This window comes from Exophiala bonariae (genome assembly GCF_035927105.1).
Source record: "Exophiala bonariae strain CCFEE 5792 chromosome Unknown scaffold_34, whole genome shotgun sequence".
In the NCBI taxonomy this organism is placed as follows: domain Eukaryota; kingdom Fungi; phylum Ascomycota; class Eurotiomycetes; order Chaetothyriales; family Herpotrichiellaceae; genus Exophiala; species Exophiala bonariae.
This window is the reverse complement of record NW_027042509.1, coordinates 153,299-169,562: the sequence shown is the minus strand read 5'-3', so window position 1 is coordinate 169,562 and position 16,264 is coordinate 153,299. Positions and strand designations below refer to the sequence as shown.

Below are 16,264 nucleotides of genomic sequence, written 5' to 3'. Positions count from 1 at the left end.
ATAGCGAGCGGTGATTTTGGACTGCGAGCAATTCCATGAATTTGTGTATTCATAGTATTGTATCTACTTCATAAGATAATAGGCGAGGACCCGCAATTCTGGTATCTACCTATGCTTAACATCCATCATAAAAGTATGTGCCCATAGGTGGGCATTGAGTCTGCTTCTCTGCTTTCACTTTCACTTTCACTTTAACTCGGAGCAACTTCCTACACAAGAGTTCGATGTGTTCCAAAATGAGCGAAGAGAGGGTCATCGTCATCACCATCATCATCGTCCCCATCGTCCCCACCATAAAACTTGCGGCAGCGCGTTCCATCCGCACTCGTTCCAGCTCTCAAGAAGCACACTTTCTGCTCGGCAGAGACGGCAACAAATCCGCGATGAAATGCTGATGAAGTGGATTTTGTTTCGTAATGATTATAGAGCTTGAGCAGTGATTGAGGAGAATCGGAATCCTCGAGCATGGACTCGGTGACTCGATGCCAAAATGTTGCGTTCAGCGGTGAGTCGATAGGCCACGGCACACGAGGATTGTAGCCGGGAAGATCGTCATCGATAGACCATGATCCACGAGGTTTATGTCCGTGGTTCACTGGTCGAGCTACACCAGGGTTCTGGCCGAATGGGCTCTTATCGACAATGGAGTATGCACTCCGAGCATCATACTCGAGCTCCCAGACGGGCATCGTCCACTTGAGTGAATTGGAGATGTTGGCGAAGTATGTTTGCGCTCCAAGTACCTCGAATGTCTTGTTATCGACCTGGTAGACTCTGTAGCCAGCGTTCAAACCTGTCAACGGCGTCACGCTTGGTCCGACATGACCAACTACAAGTGGTCGAGAGAAGTCAACCTTGGTAGTGTCTCGTTTTCCTGAAAGGAAGTCGATTGAGTCGGGCAAGTAGTCGTAGAAAATCTGAAATTGGTCCAAATGAGTGTGGCCGAAGAAAATTGCTGCAATAGTGCCAGGTGAGAACCGTCGCACAATGGAGTGAAACAAGGCACTAGGATTTGGCAACGCTGCGGTACCATCATGGCCCGTAAGAGCATGGGCAATGATCCAAGCTCTTTGACCATGTTTTTCGCATCTGGTAAGTTCGTCGGAAAGCCAGCGAAACATACCCGTAGGGTCTGGATTGCTGATATTCCAATAGTTGAAAACATTGACCCTATACCAGAAATCCGAGTTGAGAGAAATAACGCGTAGTCCTTGAGCCGTTGTCGTGGCGTAAACACCATAATGTGTTTTTGCCCACGCGGCTTCGGTGGTATTCAACCATTCGTTCTTTTCCCAAAGAGAGGAAAGAAGATCATAATTCCATGCAAGAGCATTGGTACTCGTGTTCGTCGGGTCTGGATTGAGAACATGCTGGGGAACAAAGTCTTTGTGAATGGTCTCATGGTTTCCAAGAGTGGCATAGACTGGTGTGTCACCCAGATATTGTTTGAAGATGTGGTATGCAGTTTCTTCCGAATATGAAACATAGGGCATTGATAGTGTATCATCACGATCATGAGAAACAGTGTCTCCTGTGAAAATGGTGAAGGCCAATTTGTTTATGTCGAAAAACTCAGACATGCTAGTGAAGGCTGACAGGGCAAGATCAGGGGGCGAATCACAAGAGTAGGAACCGAATCGTGATGCTGGGATTGAAGGGTTTGTCCAATCAGTTTCCAGCTCGACATTGTTTGAATAGGGTCGACAGCATAGCTTTTGTGAGCAGTTTCCCTCAGAGCCGATGTCGAAGCGTGGATCAAGATGAAAGTCTGACAGATGTAGGACATTGATTATCTCTCCGGAGGGCTCTGGTGCTGTATCGGCGTGTTTGGGTTTTGGCTCAAAAAAGAGGTCTTCATCTATCTCGAGCGGTGGCTGCTCTTCACACAAACCAAATTTCTTGATCGAACATATTGCCTGGTAATCACCTGTTGTAAGACTCATCTTGGAGAACAGTTGTGCGAGGTGAGGACCGAATTGACCAGGACTGCCAAACTGTGCTTCACATGATGAAGATCGAATGCTGTCTCTAAAGAAATCGAGCGTGTTGCAGACTCGAACGAGAAGATTGGTTACCGTGTCCACAGGCTCGCTGATGGCAACAACATGCATCAGTTGTCCAGCAGCAATACACTTTGTACAAGGATCTGGATAGGCCGTGGAAGGGAGGATTGCCATCAGTTCATCAAAGAATGAATCTTCGATCATGGACTGATTGAGAGGAGTGATAGGTTCTGGGAGGGGGGACAGTTCATCATAGCCTGGAACTGGGCCAGAGCCATTGTAGTAGAGCGTGATGGTGTCATTATCCAAGATATTGGTCAACTGAGGGTTCAAGGCTGCGGGAATCTTGAACAAGGGGACTTGAGCTGGACCAACGGCGAGGGAGAAACACAAGAATGTGCTGAGGGCAAAGAAGAACTTGAACATGGTTGACAACAGTTTGATGTTGGGGAGGGTGTCAGTGCTCAAGAGAGACAAACTCAGAACTTGAGAGGAGTAAGATCCAAGTTGGGTGCTAACTGAGGCAGGTACAGGATACACTCAGAGAAGGAAGTGGCCGCCCCCGTTGATGAGGAAGCCACGATTGAAGGTCTATCCTGCCAAAATTGAGCCATAGGGAGGAATTCAGCTCGGAGGGATCCATCTTATCCTTTTGAAGAGTAATGATAATGCTTTTTCGATCATTTCTTATCCCGCTAACTAATTTTGTTACCAGGAATATTTCTACATATCAGTGAGAAGGAGGTAAAAGGTAACACGAACTTTGCTCACCAGAGCATGCCCTCTCCAACCATCACCTCTTCTTCCCGATACTCGTATCAACAGCACTGATGGCCCACACGACCACAAAAACAACAGCCGCTCCGGCAAATATCGTCAAGGGTTTCCTGAAAGCTGCCGCGAAGGGATAATCATACGTGACCAGCACGGTGACGTCCCTTGCCTCATCGACGACATTGTTAGCCGTCAGTGTCAATTTTGTTCGACCGAGGGTATCCATAAACGTGTTGTGCAGTGTTTGCTCGGCGTGAAGAGTTGGTACTCCAAATCCGCCGTGGGTTTGGTAGTTCACATTCGTGGCTCCTTCAGGCAGGATGACTGAGAATACCAGGCGTTCGTACTGAATGCCTTCTTGTAGTCTCGGACCTTCGATGAGAGGCACTGACAGAATGTAAGTATCGCTGCCAGTTTTGAGTTTGCGTAGAGATGATGATAGGGCATTATTCCAGCCAATTCGGAAACTGTATTTCCATCCACCGAACAGCGGATATCTTGGTTTCAATTCGAGGCTGGCCTCGCGCACATTGTTTGGTCTGAATCGGGATGTCGAAACGTTGCCGATGTCGTCTGTGAAATATGGATCCACACTTCCTGGTCTCAAGGGGACTTTCAATTCTCTCAATGCGGAGGTTGAACCCTGTCCAGCATTGATATAGAAGCTCTGCGTGCTCCATGTTACGCGGGAGAAGTGATTTGCGAGCGCAGCACCATCGTGTCTCAGCCAGTATCTCTCTTCAGTCGCCAAGTTGCCGCCCCAGTGTGAAACTTCTACGTCTCTTTCCAACAGACTGGCAACCAGAAGTGGTTTGTTGAACTCGTAACGAACGCTGATGGGATAAGTTGTTCCTGCTGGGGTCTTTGCGGTATCGTAGGTTCCGTAAGTGAACGACGAGCCTTGCTTTTCAGGATCCGCCCAAGATGTCAAACCTTCGGTCTTTGTGTATTCAGGGACATCCGAGGAGGGGAATTTGACCTTGGTCTTCTGCTTCAGGGTTCTGTAGACGGAAGGCAAATAGGCCGAGAAGTCGTAAGCAAGATATTGCTTTTCGTCTTGCTTGATGGAGGCTGGGAGGGCTGCCAATGCGCCGAGGATGTTATAAGATATCTGTAGGGTGATTTTGGACTTTGGTGCAAGAGGTTCGGGGAAATGTATGACATAGTATTGAGTAGGACTATTCCGAATTAGCACCCTAGAACTTTTAACGGACCATGGCAGACGGAGACTGCACTTACTATGAAGGCTGTCCATCGACACCAAGCACGCCGGACAGAGCGGCTATACTTGAGTCCAAAGGCCCCTGTTCAGTCTTTGCCTTGTCCCGGACATCAAAGCCACTGATCTTGCCTATCAGAGCATATTCGAAAGGCACGTAGTAATCCGACTGAGGCGCCTTATCCGCATTTGTGACAACAACATTCACAGTTTCCCGCACATAGCCCTTCTCGAGGTTGATCGTCCTGACGACATTGGTGTTCTCGAAGACGGGTGCGGGCTTGAAGTCGCTGTTGAGGAGTTTCTGCTCCGTCTGCGCTCGGGCGGTGAGGTTTGACTCGGCTATTGTGAGGCTGGATAATAGGCCGACGACCGTGCCTACCACGGATGAGAGCCTCATCGTTGAGGCTTTGGGTGACGAGAGGTCGTGCTTGACTTGTAATTGAATGAAGCCAGCGTGGAGAAACCGCCCTCAGATACAGTGCACATGCGGAGTTCAGTCTGCGCCAAAAGATCTCGTGTCGATCATGCGGGTACGATATGCACTTTCTACGGCGGACCTCTCATACACTCGCCACACCTTCCCCAACCTGTCCACTGACATTCCACCCACGCTGATTGGCGAGGGAGCTGTCTACATACTGCATTGAATGATTCGCAGCATCAAACAAAAGTGACGACTTGGAATTGGGACAACTGCGAGAGGAACTCGCCCTGAAGCCCGTCATGGCCTCGAAACTCGTGCCTCAGCTGGTGCGCGCCGCATCTCGAAGTGCAACCAAAGCCCCCAAACGACAACTATTCCACCCCAGACAGTTCTCCTCGACGCCCGTATCAAGGAGCGAAACTCTCTCAGTGGTAGGTCCAATATCTCGTTCCAATACGTGAGAAACGACGCCGTGGAGTCTAACAAAGAGCTTGAACAGCACCGAGACACCTCATACAACAACCCCTCGATCCCCTTCAAATTCAACGAGACCAACTTGCGCCTGATCGACGAGATCCTCAAACGATACCCACCGCAATACAAGAAAGCAGCGGTGATGCCGCTGCTGGACCTGGGGCAGCGGCAGCACGGGTTCACGTCGATCTCGGTGATGAACGAGGTGGGCCGATTGCTGGAAATGCCACCAATGCGAGTGTACGAGGTGGCGACGTTCTACACCATGTACAATCGAACGCCGGTGGGCAAGTACTTTGTGCAGGTGTGCACGACAACGCCGTGCATGCTGGGCGGCTGCGGCAGCGACAAGATCATGAAGGCCTGCGAGGACTTCATGGGCATCCACAGCGGCCAGATGACCGACGACAAGGTCTTCAGCTTGCTCGAGGTCGAATGCCTGGGTGCCTGTGTCAATGCCCCTATGGTGCAGATCAACGATGACTACTATGAGGATTTGACGCCCGAGACGACCGTGCAGTTGTTGCAGGCCCTGAAGGATAGTGTCACGGTCAGCGGCTATGATTTGGGCAAGTTACCACGCCCCGGTCCCCAGGTCTACGAGGGCCATCAGAGAGAGACGTGCGAGCCGCGGAAGGGCAAGACCAGCTTACTCGGGGAGCCGTACCACATCAAGGATGTGTTGAGGGCGGATGGTGCGATTTGAGCGTGTTAACGGAAGGACTTCAATTGTGGGGGTGCTGCGTATCTCCTGTGGAGACCGTGAGTCTCGAGTTGTACGAGGCATCTTGGGTCGAAATGGAGGCACCGACGCGGGTGAGAAGAGTCGATTGGTCCTAGACCGTTAGTTGTCCTGGAACGCAAATACCTCTTCTATAGCATCTTGTAAATATTAAAGATCCGACTTCCTCGAGTAAAGAAGGAAGACGACCGATTAAACATTAAAGAGAAAAAAAGAAACGAGAACAGTATCATCCAAAGCCGCAGAATTCACATTCTCCATGATTCTTGCCATGAGCTTAAGCAGCCTACTGGATTTGAAGAAATTATAATACGCCCACACACGCCCAAGTGTCTGATTCATTTTCCATTTCCCCCCGATTTGTACAATTTCGTGATGGTCGCTCCTCTGCCTTGCTTGTATGTAAAAAACGTCTTTTCCCCCTGAACTCCAAACACACTGCCCTGTCGCTTGCTGAAATTCGATTCTTTGGTTGATGTGTTTCCATCAAGATGGTATCTCATTTTGTTTTGCTCATGATATATCCTCACATTCTCATGTTGATCTTGGGAATCAACATGGTCCGTATACTCGTGACAATTTGCTTATTGCGTGGTGACTTCGTGCTTCCTTCATGAAGGCCTGGTTGATTCTTTTGAAACTGCACTCTGGATCGCTGATCATCAGGCAATCCCTTTTTTGGCGTCTGGTCAACCGGCTCACATTCTCCACCCAAAGCGTAAGTTGCTGATCGGGCGATGTCCTGGGTTGAGAGTACTCTTGCTCCTCTAAAGTGCTGATGCCGGTGTGACGAGTTTGTTGTTGAGGATTTCAGGCACCTAAGTACTCCCGCCATTCGGAATGAAGAGAGTGATCTGAATTTTTTTCAACAGCCACTAAATGATGGGCGGAAATTTTGGCTGCTGAGACTCGACAGGAACGAACTTCGGTGGCTCGACAAGAGGAAAGCTCCATGCAGTCGCTGGAGCTGCGGGCGGGCCCGATGGCGGAAGGCTTTGCGCGTAGGTATATGATGATTTCTTCTTCTTCTTCTTCAAGTATTTGAACATGCTCGCCGCCCCAGGGGGCTCGTTCGTGTCGAATTCGAGGGCGGCATCCACGACAGAGACTACCTCCGCTGGCCCCGGATCAAGTATATCGAAGGAGAGGTTGAAATGGTCGTTGTTCATGGTGTTAGTAGGGGGTGAAGGAGCCCAACCGTCCCAAGCGTCGAATGATTGCTTTTTCTTCAGATATTTGGACACAGCCGCGGCCAAGTGGGGGTGCCATTTTACTCCAATCTCTGCAAAAGCATCCGCGAGAGGGACTCCATTCTTCACCTTTGGAATTACTTTTCCAAGCAGCTCGGCCATATCTATCTCCGTGCTAGGCAATGGTCCAGAAGCATCTTCGTTCCAAGTCTCGGGTGAGAGTTCACTGCTCACTGAATGGATGTCGTCCTCGTCTGCTGTTGACGGGTCGGAATCGCCAGTGGACGGGGCTCCAAAGACAGGAACAGTCAATTGCCAGTCCATTGGGTCGCCTCCAAACCGGCTGCTGTAGACCATCGTCCATGTGATGTCTCCTTCCCATTCTTTACCATTGGCCGGTTTCACGACATCACTCTGGTTGACCTGGATCGCAAGTGGTTCAAGTGGACAGACTGAGATTCGCTTATCGGTGATGTATTTCTCGACCTTGGCTTTGAGGCGATCCTCGCAGATGTTGTCTTTGGCCACGAACCAATGTTGACGTCCGCCGTTTGTGAGCCAACCGTTGAACGACACATGTGATAAGTTTAAATGAGTCTTGAAATATTTGATCAATGAAACCCAGCACTCTCGACGGTCGTCGCCTCCCAGAAGGGTAATATCGGACATCTCTAGTTTCCGTAACGTCGTAGCATGGATCTTGAGGAAATGAATAAGGTCTTCCGAGTGACAGATACAAGCATCGATTTTGAGACTTTCCAATCGGGGAAGTAATGGTTGAGCCATCCAAGAGCCGGTGGAACTTTCCAGTAGGATGGACAACTCAGAGGTGAGCTCATCGTCGGGATACTGATAGCGGGTGGTGGTGTAGTCGGTCAAGGATAGGGTTAATTCCTTGAGCTTTCTACATGACTTCAAAATGATTTGGAGACACTCGATGTGGCTCGCCGTGGACATGAGGGTTCCATTTCTGAAAGAGAGGTCAAGGACACGAAGATGACGCACGACAGCCTGGAATATGCGAAGTTGTTGGTTGGCGCCAGAAGACTTCATCGAAGCATTGCCTTGGCCAAAGAAGCAACGAGCATCGAGATTTTTGGACTTGAAGCTCTGAATGTGTAAATCAGTGGAAAAGACAGCCGTCATGATACCCTTGGTATAGGAACGACCACTGCCACCATTCATCTTTGCGAAATCGACGGTGTCGGGATCCACTTTGGATAGTCTACATAGCTTCCGATAGAACTGGGGGACCTTTGTAATCGTGGCATTTGAGGCCTCGTCGTAGTCACGAACTCGGATCTCTTGCAGATTGGGAAGAAGTCTCAAAACCTTGGATAACATGACGACTTCGAAAGACATGTCATCGTAGGCATTGAAGCGACCCTGAGATACACGATCGAGTACAGCCTCGATCTGAGCCTTATCCTCGTCGACGCCGATCAAACCAGGATCGGGTGGGTAGGATTTGAGATGGGTGGAAAAACCGCCGAAACGAGCATCGTAGACTAGTTTCGTGACATGTCGAGTGACTTTTGAGTGCTTCAAGCCCTCGCTGAAGCCGAGAACGCAACTCTCGTTGGGGACGATGACCACTTGGCTCCAAAGGTACGGTTCAGCCATTTGGGCCAGATTCTTGGAAGTCAGGCGCACATTCTTCAAAGTTGGGCGAGGACATCTCTGAATGATTTGAAGGAATATCTCGTTTGGTAGTTCAGGTGGTGGGCGATCTGGAATGTGATCTGGAGCGTGAGGATTGGATGAAGTCATTGCAATTGCAGGGTTCGAAGCGGTCAACGGGACATCCAATGTTGATGGAGATGGGAAGGGAATGAGATGAGTTTTTTGTTGAATTCAAGAGGCAGGACTCGAAAGTGGCGAGTGCATGGCAATGATAATGAGGCACAGCCTTCTCTGGTCTGGTGGGTGACAGAACTTGAATGTAAGGGATAGACGTGGGCTGTACTCGTAGTAGTGCCAGTGGTTAGTAGCAGGCTGCCTTGAGGTTAGTGCGGTTGCCTGGTGAGGACAACGATGGCCTGTAATAAGCCGAGAACGGGACTGAGTGATGCTGAAGATTTCGCATGCGGGTGTCTGTGACTAATATTTGACGATGATAATGTGACAGTACCACTTCACATTGGAGAGGATAGTAATAGGTCAATTTGGGATCGCCCTATGTGATAATGTGTATGTGGTTCCAGGTTGAGATGGAGGTGGAAGCGGGGAATCGGAGAAGACGTTGCTTATTATCCGTCCAAGCCAGAGAAATGACCACGGAATCAGCCTCACCAAAGATACCTCTTAAGTAGGTACCAACCTAGGTACTTACCTGTAACTTGGGTACCTGCCTGGGTATGTATCAACCCATAAGAGCTTCAGTATGGCGGACCCAAGCACCTAAAGTATCATCCCAAGAGGATTGTCCATTTCCATCACACCACCACCAATGCCTGTGTGGAGGTGTATATGAGCACTCGGCCCCATTGGACTCTACAAGACACCTGCAAGCACTGTCCTGGCATGGGTATGTACTTTACGAGACCCGGGATAAAGAAGAGATGAGTGAGTGCCAGTGGAAGGATGTAATGTCCAGGCGAAAAGCGGGGTGATTTCCAGTTAAAGGTTTTGGTGTGATATCCCCACACGCGACCTGGGAGAGGCCTCGGCCGCTGCCATCAAATCATTGATATTGACAAATGACTGCAAAATCATACGTAGGTAGTATTAACAGAATAAAAAGAAAGAACAAGGTAATGTTTGACATGTCCGTACTTGCAAGTTCTTATTGTTACTGAATGGAGGTGCCCACAGTGCCCACAGAGGTTCCCTCGGTACCTGAGTAATCGACTAACCAGCAATCAGTTACTAGTCATCGCTACTTTCCAGGTGCCACCAGTTAAAGTTTGTTAGGGAGCAATTAACAAGAGTCTAACGATATCGAGCACGCGCACGTTCCCCAGTAACCGCTCCCATTGGACATGAATCGTCAACAAGGAAAGAGCAGTCCAAAAAAATCGAGGGCGCTGGGGGGCAGGAGCGACTGCCCAGTTACGAGCACACTCTATCAGCAAGAGCAGAGCAGCACTCGCATCTGCCAACTGGAATGAGCTCAAAGCTCGACGAATTTGAACCCTGACTGTTATTCATTTTTCTGGCTTTTCATTTTACATCCTACACATTGTATTTTCTTTTAAAACACAGTGATCCTTCTTGAAGCTCCCCAGTGGCATTGAACTGCCAAAGTCCTGCCCGTCCGAGCATACCCGCGCTATGCTGTGATTGCGGACTCGATTTCCACCAATATGAAGTGCGTTTCCACCAAAACAATCCCCCACTCTTCATATGGTGCCTTACTTACAAGGTCTCTTGCTTCCCTCGCAGATTCGGTCAACAACTTCGCCAGTCCCTTATCAAGGACTACTACTGGCACTACATATCCTACGATGAACTGAAAGATGCCCTAAAAAAGCCCTACATCTCGGGCAAGAGCGGCGAGCGAGAACCATGGACAGACGACGATGAAGCCGCCTTCATTCACCAACTCGAGGCCGAACTAGACAAGGTTTTCACCTTCCAGAAACTCAAGAGCCAGGAAATAGTCTCTCGCATAAGGGCGAGTGAGGCAGAGGTCACACAGGTCGTCCAGCGCCAGGCTCAACAAAACAATAGAGATGCGGAAACCGACGATGACCTCGAGTCCGACTTTGAGCTTTTGGAGATCGATCTGAGCGATATTATCGCCGATGTTCATGATTTGGCAAGGTATACTCAGCTGAATTATACTGGCTTCCAGAAAATCGTCAAGAAGCATGACAAGCAGACAAATGTCTACCTACGTCCCTCTTTTGCTACCAGACTGAAAGCCAAACCCTTCTTCCAAGATAACTACGACGCATTCATCGTCACTCTCTCCAAGCTCTACGATCTGGTCCGTACCCGAGGCAACCCCGTCAAAGGCGACAGTGCGGCCGGAGGTGGTCAACAAAACTTTGTGCGCCAAACCACAAAATACTGGGTCCATCCAGACAACATCACCGAGTTGAAGCTCATCATTCTCAAGCATTTACCCGTCTTGGTTTTTAACGCTAGTAAGGAGTTTGAAGAGAAGGATTCGGCCATTTCCTCCATATACTATGACAACACAGACACTTGGGAATTGTATGAGGGTCGTCTGAAGAAGACCGAAGGTGCCGAGGCAATCCGTCTACGTTGGTATGGAGGCATGGAAAATGAGACTATTTTCGTGGAGAGGAAGACTCACCGTGAAGATTGGACGGGTGAGAAGTCTGTCAAAGCAAGATTCACCCTCAAAGAAAAGAATGTCAATGCTTTCATGACTGGTAAATTTACCGTCGAGGAAGCCTTTGCCAAAATGCGAAAGGAAGGAAAGAAAAGCATCAAGGAAATCGAGGATCTCGAACAACTCGCTCGAGAGATCCAGTATCGAGTCATCACTCGCAGATTGGTACCTGTCACCAGATCATTCTACCACAGAACTGCCTTTCAGCTTCCGGGTGATGCTCGCGTCCGTATCTCTCTCGATACTGAATTGACCATGACTCGAGAAGATAACCTGGACGGCAGAAAGAGAGCCGGAGACAACTGGAGACGCATGGATATCGGGATTGATTGGCCCTTTTCGCAACTACCTCCCGAGGATGTCGAACTCTTTCCATACGCTGTACTCGAGGTCAAGCTACAAACACAGGCCGGCCAAGAACCCCCTCAATGGGTCCGTGACCTAACTGCCAGCCATTTGGTCGAAGCAGTTCCCAAGTTTTCAAAGTTCATCCACGGCACTGCCACCATGTTCCCTAGAAGGATAGACCTTCTTCCTTTCTGGATGCCCCAGATGGATGTGGATATTCGGAAACCCATTACTCATCGTTTCGGTATCGAGAGACCTGCCAACACAGCAAGCTACTCCACTAGTGATGTCGACGACTCGGATGACGATGATGAAGAAGAGTTGGAAGGCGGTCAATCAACGGGCAGGACAACCCCACATGCAAACGGATCGAATGAGGGTGGGGGTGGTGATGAAGCCACTCGAAGATTGAATGCTGCTCGACGCGCCTTGGACGAGCATAGTCGCGCTCAACAACGGGATGACGAGCGTGATCAGCAGGCTGCAGCCAGAAATTCATTGGATGAGGAAGAACGCGTTTCCGCCTTGCCACTGGCGGATGATGAATACATCTACGATTCAGACGATGATGATGACAGATCTACTGACGAGCTCGAGGAGGCTCGACGATCTGGCTCATGGAAATTCTACCCTCTCGTACTGAAACATCATGTCCAACAGGGTACAGAGGTGTTCTTCAATGCTCTACACAAGATCTCACTCCCAACAACCACCCGTCTCCCCCAAAACGGAAGTATTGGGGGCGTCAATCCACAAGGTGGTCCAATTGCCACAGTCAAAAGGTTCAAAGCACCCAAGGGAAAGCGTATCCACGTTCCCGTCCGTGTTGAACCTAAAGTCTACTTCGCCGCGGAGCGCACCTTCCTCAGTTGGCTCGAGTTCAGCATCATCCTTGGTTCAATCGCAGCAACCTTGCTCAATTTCGGTGACAGTGTCTCTTTGTACTCGGCTTGGGGCTTTACGATCGTTGCATGTGCCGCCCTGATCTATAGTGTAGTGATATATTGGTTGAGAGTCCAGATGATTAGGAAACGGAGGGCAAGCATCAGTCGCTATTATGACAAGTGGGGCACTTCAGGTCTGTGTGCTGGTTTATTTGCCGCAACTGCAGTCAGTTTTTTCTTTCGCATCAGGGAGGATGGGTGGTTTGTGCAACCGGAAACGATACCTACTGAGCTATGAACACTCATGCTGGGATGATCTCGTTGCAGAGGTGCATAATTAGGACTGGCTGGGTACATGGGAAATGGCCAAAACATGTGCTGGTTATCAAGTAGAGGTTCCTGCATGGAAGGCATCACCAAGACCTGGGGCAACAATCTGCCAATACGACGCAGAATAGTATCTCGACAGTAGCAAAATGATATAGTGATCTGCGGTTTTGAAAGACCTCAGAAATATCCAAGATTGCCATGGCCATCAAAATTAAATTCAGCCTTGCCCGGTCTCGCTATCTTCACCTACCACCTTGGTTGTCTCTCGTCCCCGCTAGCCCATGTCGACTCTGGTGTTTCTCGACGGGCTATTGGCATTTGAGTAGACCGAAAATCGCCCGTTTGACCTTTTCAGTCCTGACAGTCTCTAAGATGGTGATTGCGTCACAGCCAATCGTATCAGACAGGATCCAAGATCTGCTCAAAAGCGTCCAGAAATCCCAGGGGAGGTTTGACTCGACGGCGGGCAATCTCGAGGGCGGTGGCGCCACTTCGATCTCGACGGGAAGACTGAAGGGTCCACTGGATTCCCGCCGCGCGCAGGATTTCCACGGTCCGCGTATCGGCCTCCAGCGCAGCCGCGTGAAGAACGGTCGATCCTGCGTTGTTGACGGCGCCGTGGTCGGCGCCCTGCGCCAGAAGCAGCTGCAGGAATTCATGGCTGTTGTGGAAGATGGTCTCAAAGAGCGGCGTGTCGCCGTGCAGGCTGCGGACGTGCATGTCGACGCCTCGGGCGAGGAGGAACGCGCCGATGTCATGGCGGTTGGAGATGGCGGCGCCGCACAGCGGCGAGTGGCCGTTCTTGTTGGTGCTGTCCAGAGACGCGCCGGCCTGCAAGAGGATCTCGACGGGCGCCACGAGGCTCTGGTGTCGACAGGCGTGGTGCATGGCCTGGCTGCCGATCGAGGTCCTGGCGTGGACGTCGGCTCCGTGCAGGAGCAGGAGTTCCAGGATCCGCACCGAGCCCGTCGACGCGGCCAGCGTCAGCGCCGTGCTGTTGAATTCGTCGCGAGCATTGACGTCCGACCCGGCTTCCACCAGATGTCGCACCGCCTGCTCATCGCCCCTGGTTGCAGCCCAGTGCAGGGCCGTCCGCTTCAGGCGGTCCACTGCGTGCACTTGGTTGCGGTAGAGCACGTTCTGCAACTCGGCTTCCAGCTTCGCGGGGAGAATGTCCAGAACGACATTGTGGATGTACGAGAACCCGTAGTTTTCTAGCTCTTCGCTTCCGGGAAACAGGCGCTTCAGCCCCTCGATTTCCGCTGTGCTTCCTCTTTGGCAGAGGATCTGCTCCCAGGCTTTTTGCGAGGCAGATCTGTTTTTCCCCAACACCGAATGATGTTAGCTGGGCCTCGAAATATGCATTGTGTTGAGATGTCTATCTGCTTCACTTCTCTTTTTGAAGATGTTGCAAATCAACATGGTGGATCTAGTTGCAATGACTTGATACTTACATGCCACTATCATCTTGTAGTTGAGGATCGGCTCCCTCCAGGAGAAGGAGCTCACACACTTCAACTTTGTTACGAAGCACGGCGTACTTTGCGAGGCTTTTGTCAGCCGAAGAGAAAATCAATTTAGTCACTGACTAATTCTGTACTTACATGTAAGGCTGTACGTCCGTGGTTAGGGTCGACGTCAGTCAGCAAAGCATTTCGACTTGCGATCAACAATTTCGCGCCATCGATATTCCCCGTTAGTGCAAATCGCAACAAAGTATCCTGGCCTCCGCCCCAAGGGATTCTTCGCTTGACGTGAAACCGGATCGTGGTGCCGAGCGAGACCGACGACGAGACTGAAATGTTCAGTGCTCGTTGACAATACCACAACGGGAAGCAGTAGATGATGTCGAGGGATCCTTGGAGGGGGTTCTGACAAGTCTTGACGTTGCACTGAGCGGAAAACAATGGCGACCCGGTGTAGCCCAGGAACAGCGTACCGATAAATCGCTTGAGGAAAGGAGGCGTCCGATGCGTTCCAGCAGAGTGACAGAGACAGTTACACACGACTTTGCAATGGCGACTGCGGCTGACTGGAATGAAAATGGTAGTCTCTGGAGAGAATCTCTCGACGCTCTGTGATGTGCCCGCCGCCCTGTCGTCGAGGTTGAGCGCATTGTGTAAATCTGGGAATTGAGTTAGAAGTAAACTTTTCGCCAGCTCTCCACTTGCTACATTACCTTCCAACAGGATTTCAATTTTGGGAATTCGAGCACTGTTTCTAAGAGTTGGCCAACTGACACTCAACGGCAAAAGGGGTAAGAAGGAGAGACGAGAACCGTGGACGTACGTGGCAGCTGCGGTGGACAACGTCAACACCCCGTTCAGCTCCGTTTTGATCTGTTTGAACCTTTTGCGGAGGCTCAGCAATGTATCTCCCCGCCGTATCCATTGCAATCTCGCTCTTGCGCCATTCGGATACGAAGTAAACTCCTCCAATAATCCCTCCAGCTCCGACAAGGCTGCCCTGGCTCGCTCGAGCAGCAGAGGAACGGTTGCAAGAAACCTAAATTGTTGACCACTATCAGCGTCTACGTTCTGGCTCAGCACTTGGACGGCATCAAAGAAGACATTGAGATCTGCCACTTCGTTCGACAAAGCCTTGATGTCGGCCGGCGCCGTCTGCATGCGTTTGATCAGGTGCAGTAGTCGTGTCACGCAAGTTTGGCTTAATTTGGTCAGTGCAACGGCACTCGCTGCAATCGACAGGGGATCTGCCATGGCTTGAAGGGACTCTGATGCTGAAAGTCAGGCTCCTGCGGCCCAACATCGAGTTGAGATGATTTTCATGAGGTGCGGTAAATGGCCAGCGACTCCATCAGGCTGAGCGTCTGATCAGGCAACCGAGCATGTTTGTAGCCTGTTTCTGGCGAATAGGAATGCGCCAGCGCACAAGTCAATGCTGCTGAGCGTGTCCATGTCCCTCGAACCAGAGCACATGAGAGAAACAGGTTCACTCTTTTACTCCTTACCAGTCCACGCTATCCTCATCGATGCAATAGAGGCATCAGAATCCGAGAATTCTTTTTTGATTCCCCTACCGAAGGATAGTTTTACAAAGCGTAGGATAGGCGAACTCGCTCTAAGGGGAAAGAATTTCGATTCGTTGACATGTTTCACATTTTGTCATGAGTGAATTAAGATGTTCCAAGTTGGAACGAGAAAGTCGACCAAAAAGTCCGTCACATCCAAGGCGTTCAAGTCTTCGAATACACGGGTACTTGAAGTGCCTCAGTTATTCAAGGACCCTAAAAGCCAGCAGGCGTGCTAGGCCAGAAATAGGTTGTCAATAATTTTTCAACATGAGTAGAATGATCTTCTCTCCCTCAGACAGCTAAAAGGCGTCATCCTCTTAAACACAGATAGAGAAGCTTTGGTATTCATGTCTACCGAGGTATGTATGCATGTCCTTATGTAACTAATATAGCCATCATTGTTTTCTTTCTTGGCTCAACGTTAAGTCGCTCTTTGAACACAAACGCGCAGCACATCCGGACCGAGACGCCTCGACAATGCTAGGCTGTCCTATCTGAGACAGAACACTCCATGGAAATGAAAATAGAGCGGTGCT

At 50.2% G+C, this 16,264-nt stretch overlaps 6 protein-coding genes across 6 annotated transcripts; 2 read left to right on the top strand and 4 right to left on the bottom strand.

Moving 5' to 3' along the window:
* Positions 1-209: 209 nt before the first annotated feature.
* LTR84_008892 (uncharacterized protein) lies at positions 210-2,429 on the bottom strand (the record flags this gene model as incomplete). The annotated part of the gene is made up of 1 exon (XM_064852435.1): positions 210-2,429. One exon carries the CDS (start codon positions 2,427-2,429, stop codon positions 210-212), a length of 2,220 nt encoding a protein of 739 aa, XP_064701410.1.
* A 367-nt stretch (positions 2,430-2,796) lies between these two features.
* LTR84_008891 (uncharacterized protein) lies at positions 2,797-4,396 on the bottom strand (the record flags this gene model as incomplete). The annotated part of the gene is made up of 2 exons (XM_064852434.1): positions 2,797-3,955; positions 4,017-4,396. 2 exons carry the CDS (start codon positions 4,394-4,396, stop codon positions 2,797-2,799), a joined length of 1,539 nt encoding a protein of 512 aa, XP_064701409.1.
* Positions 4,397-4,722: 326 nt separating this feature from the next.
* On the top strand, positions 4,723-5,603 carry NUO24 (NADH:ubiquinone oxidoreductase 24; the record flags this gene model as incomplete). The annotated part of the gene is made up of 2 exons (XM_064852433.1): positions 4,723-4,768; positions 4,813-5,603. The coding sequence occupies 2 exons, from the start codon at positions 4,723-4,725 to the stop codon at positions 5,601-5,603; spliced, it is 837 nt and encodes a 278-aa protein (XP_064701408.1).
* A 911-nt stretch (positions 5,604-6,514) lies between these two features.
* On the bottom strand, positions 6,515-8,599 carry LTR84_008889 (uncharacterized protein; the record flags this gene model as incomplete). The annotated part of the gene is made up of 1 exon (XM_064852432.1): positions 6,515-8,599. One exon carries the CDS (start codon positions 8,597-8,599, stop codon positions 6,515-6,517), a length of 2,085 nt encoding a protein of 694 aa, XP_064701407.1.
* A 1,535-nt stretch (positions 8,600-10,134) lies between these two features.
* On the top strand, positions 10,135-12,662 carry LTR84_008888 (uncharacterized protein; the record flags this gene model as incomplete). Its single annotated transcript, XM_064852431.1, has 2 exons — positions 10,135-10,139; positions 10,214-12,662. The coding sequence occupies 2 exons, from the start codon at positions 10,135-10,137 to the stop codon at positions 12,660-12,662; spliced, it is 2,454 nt and encodes an 817-aa protein (XP_064701406.1).
* Positions 12,663-13,093: 431 nt separating this feature from the next.
* Positions 13,094-15,414, bottom strand: LTR84_008887 (uncharacterized protein; the record flags this gene model as incomplete). The annotated part of the gene is made up of 4 exons (XM_064852430.1): positions 13,094-14,009; positions 14,149-14,234; positions 14,299-14,819; positions 14,874-15,414. 4 exons carry the CDS (start codon positions 15,412-15,414, stop codon positions 13,094-13,096), a joined length of 2,064 nt encoding a protein of 687 aa, XP_064701405.1.
* Between the last annotated feature and the right edge of the window lie 850 nt (positions 15,415-16,264).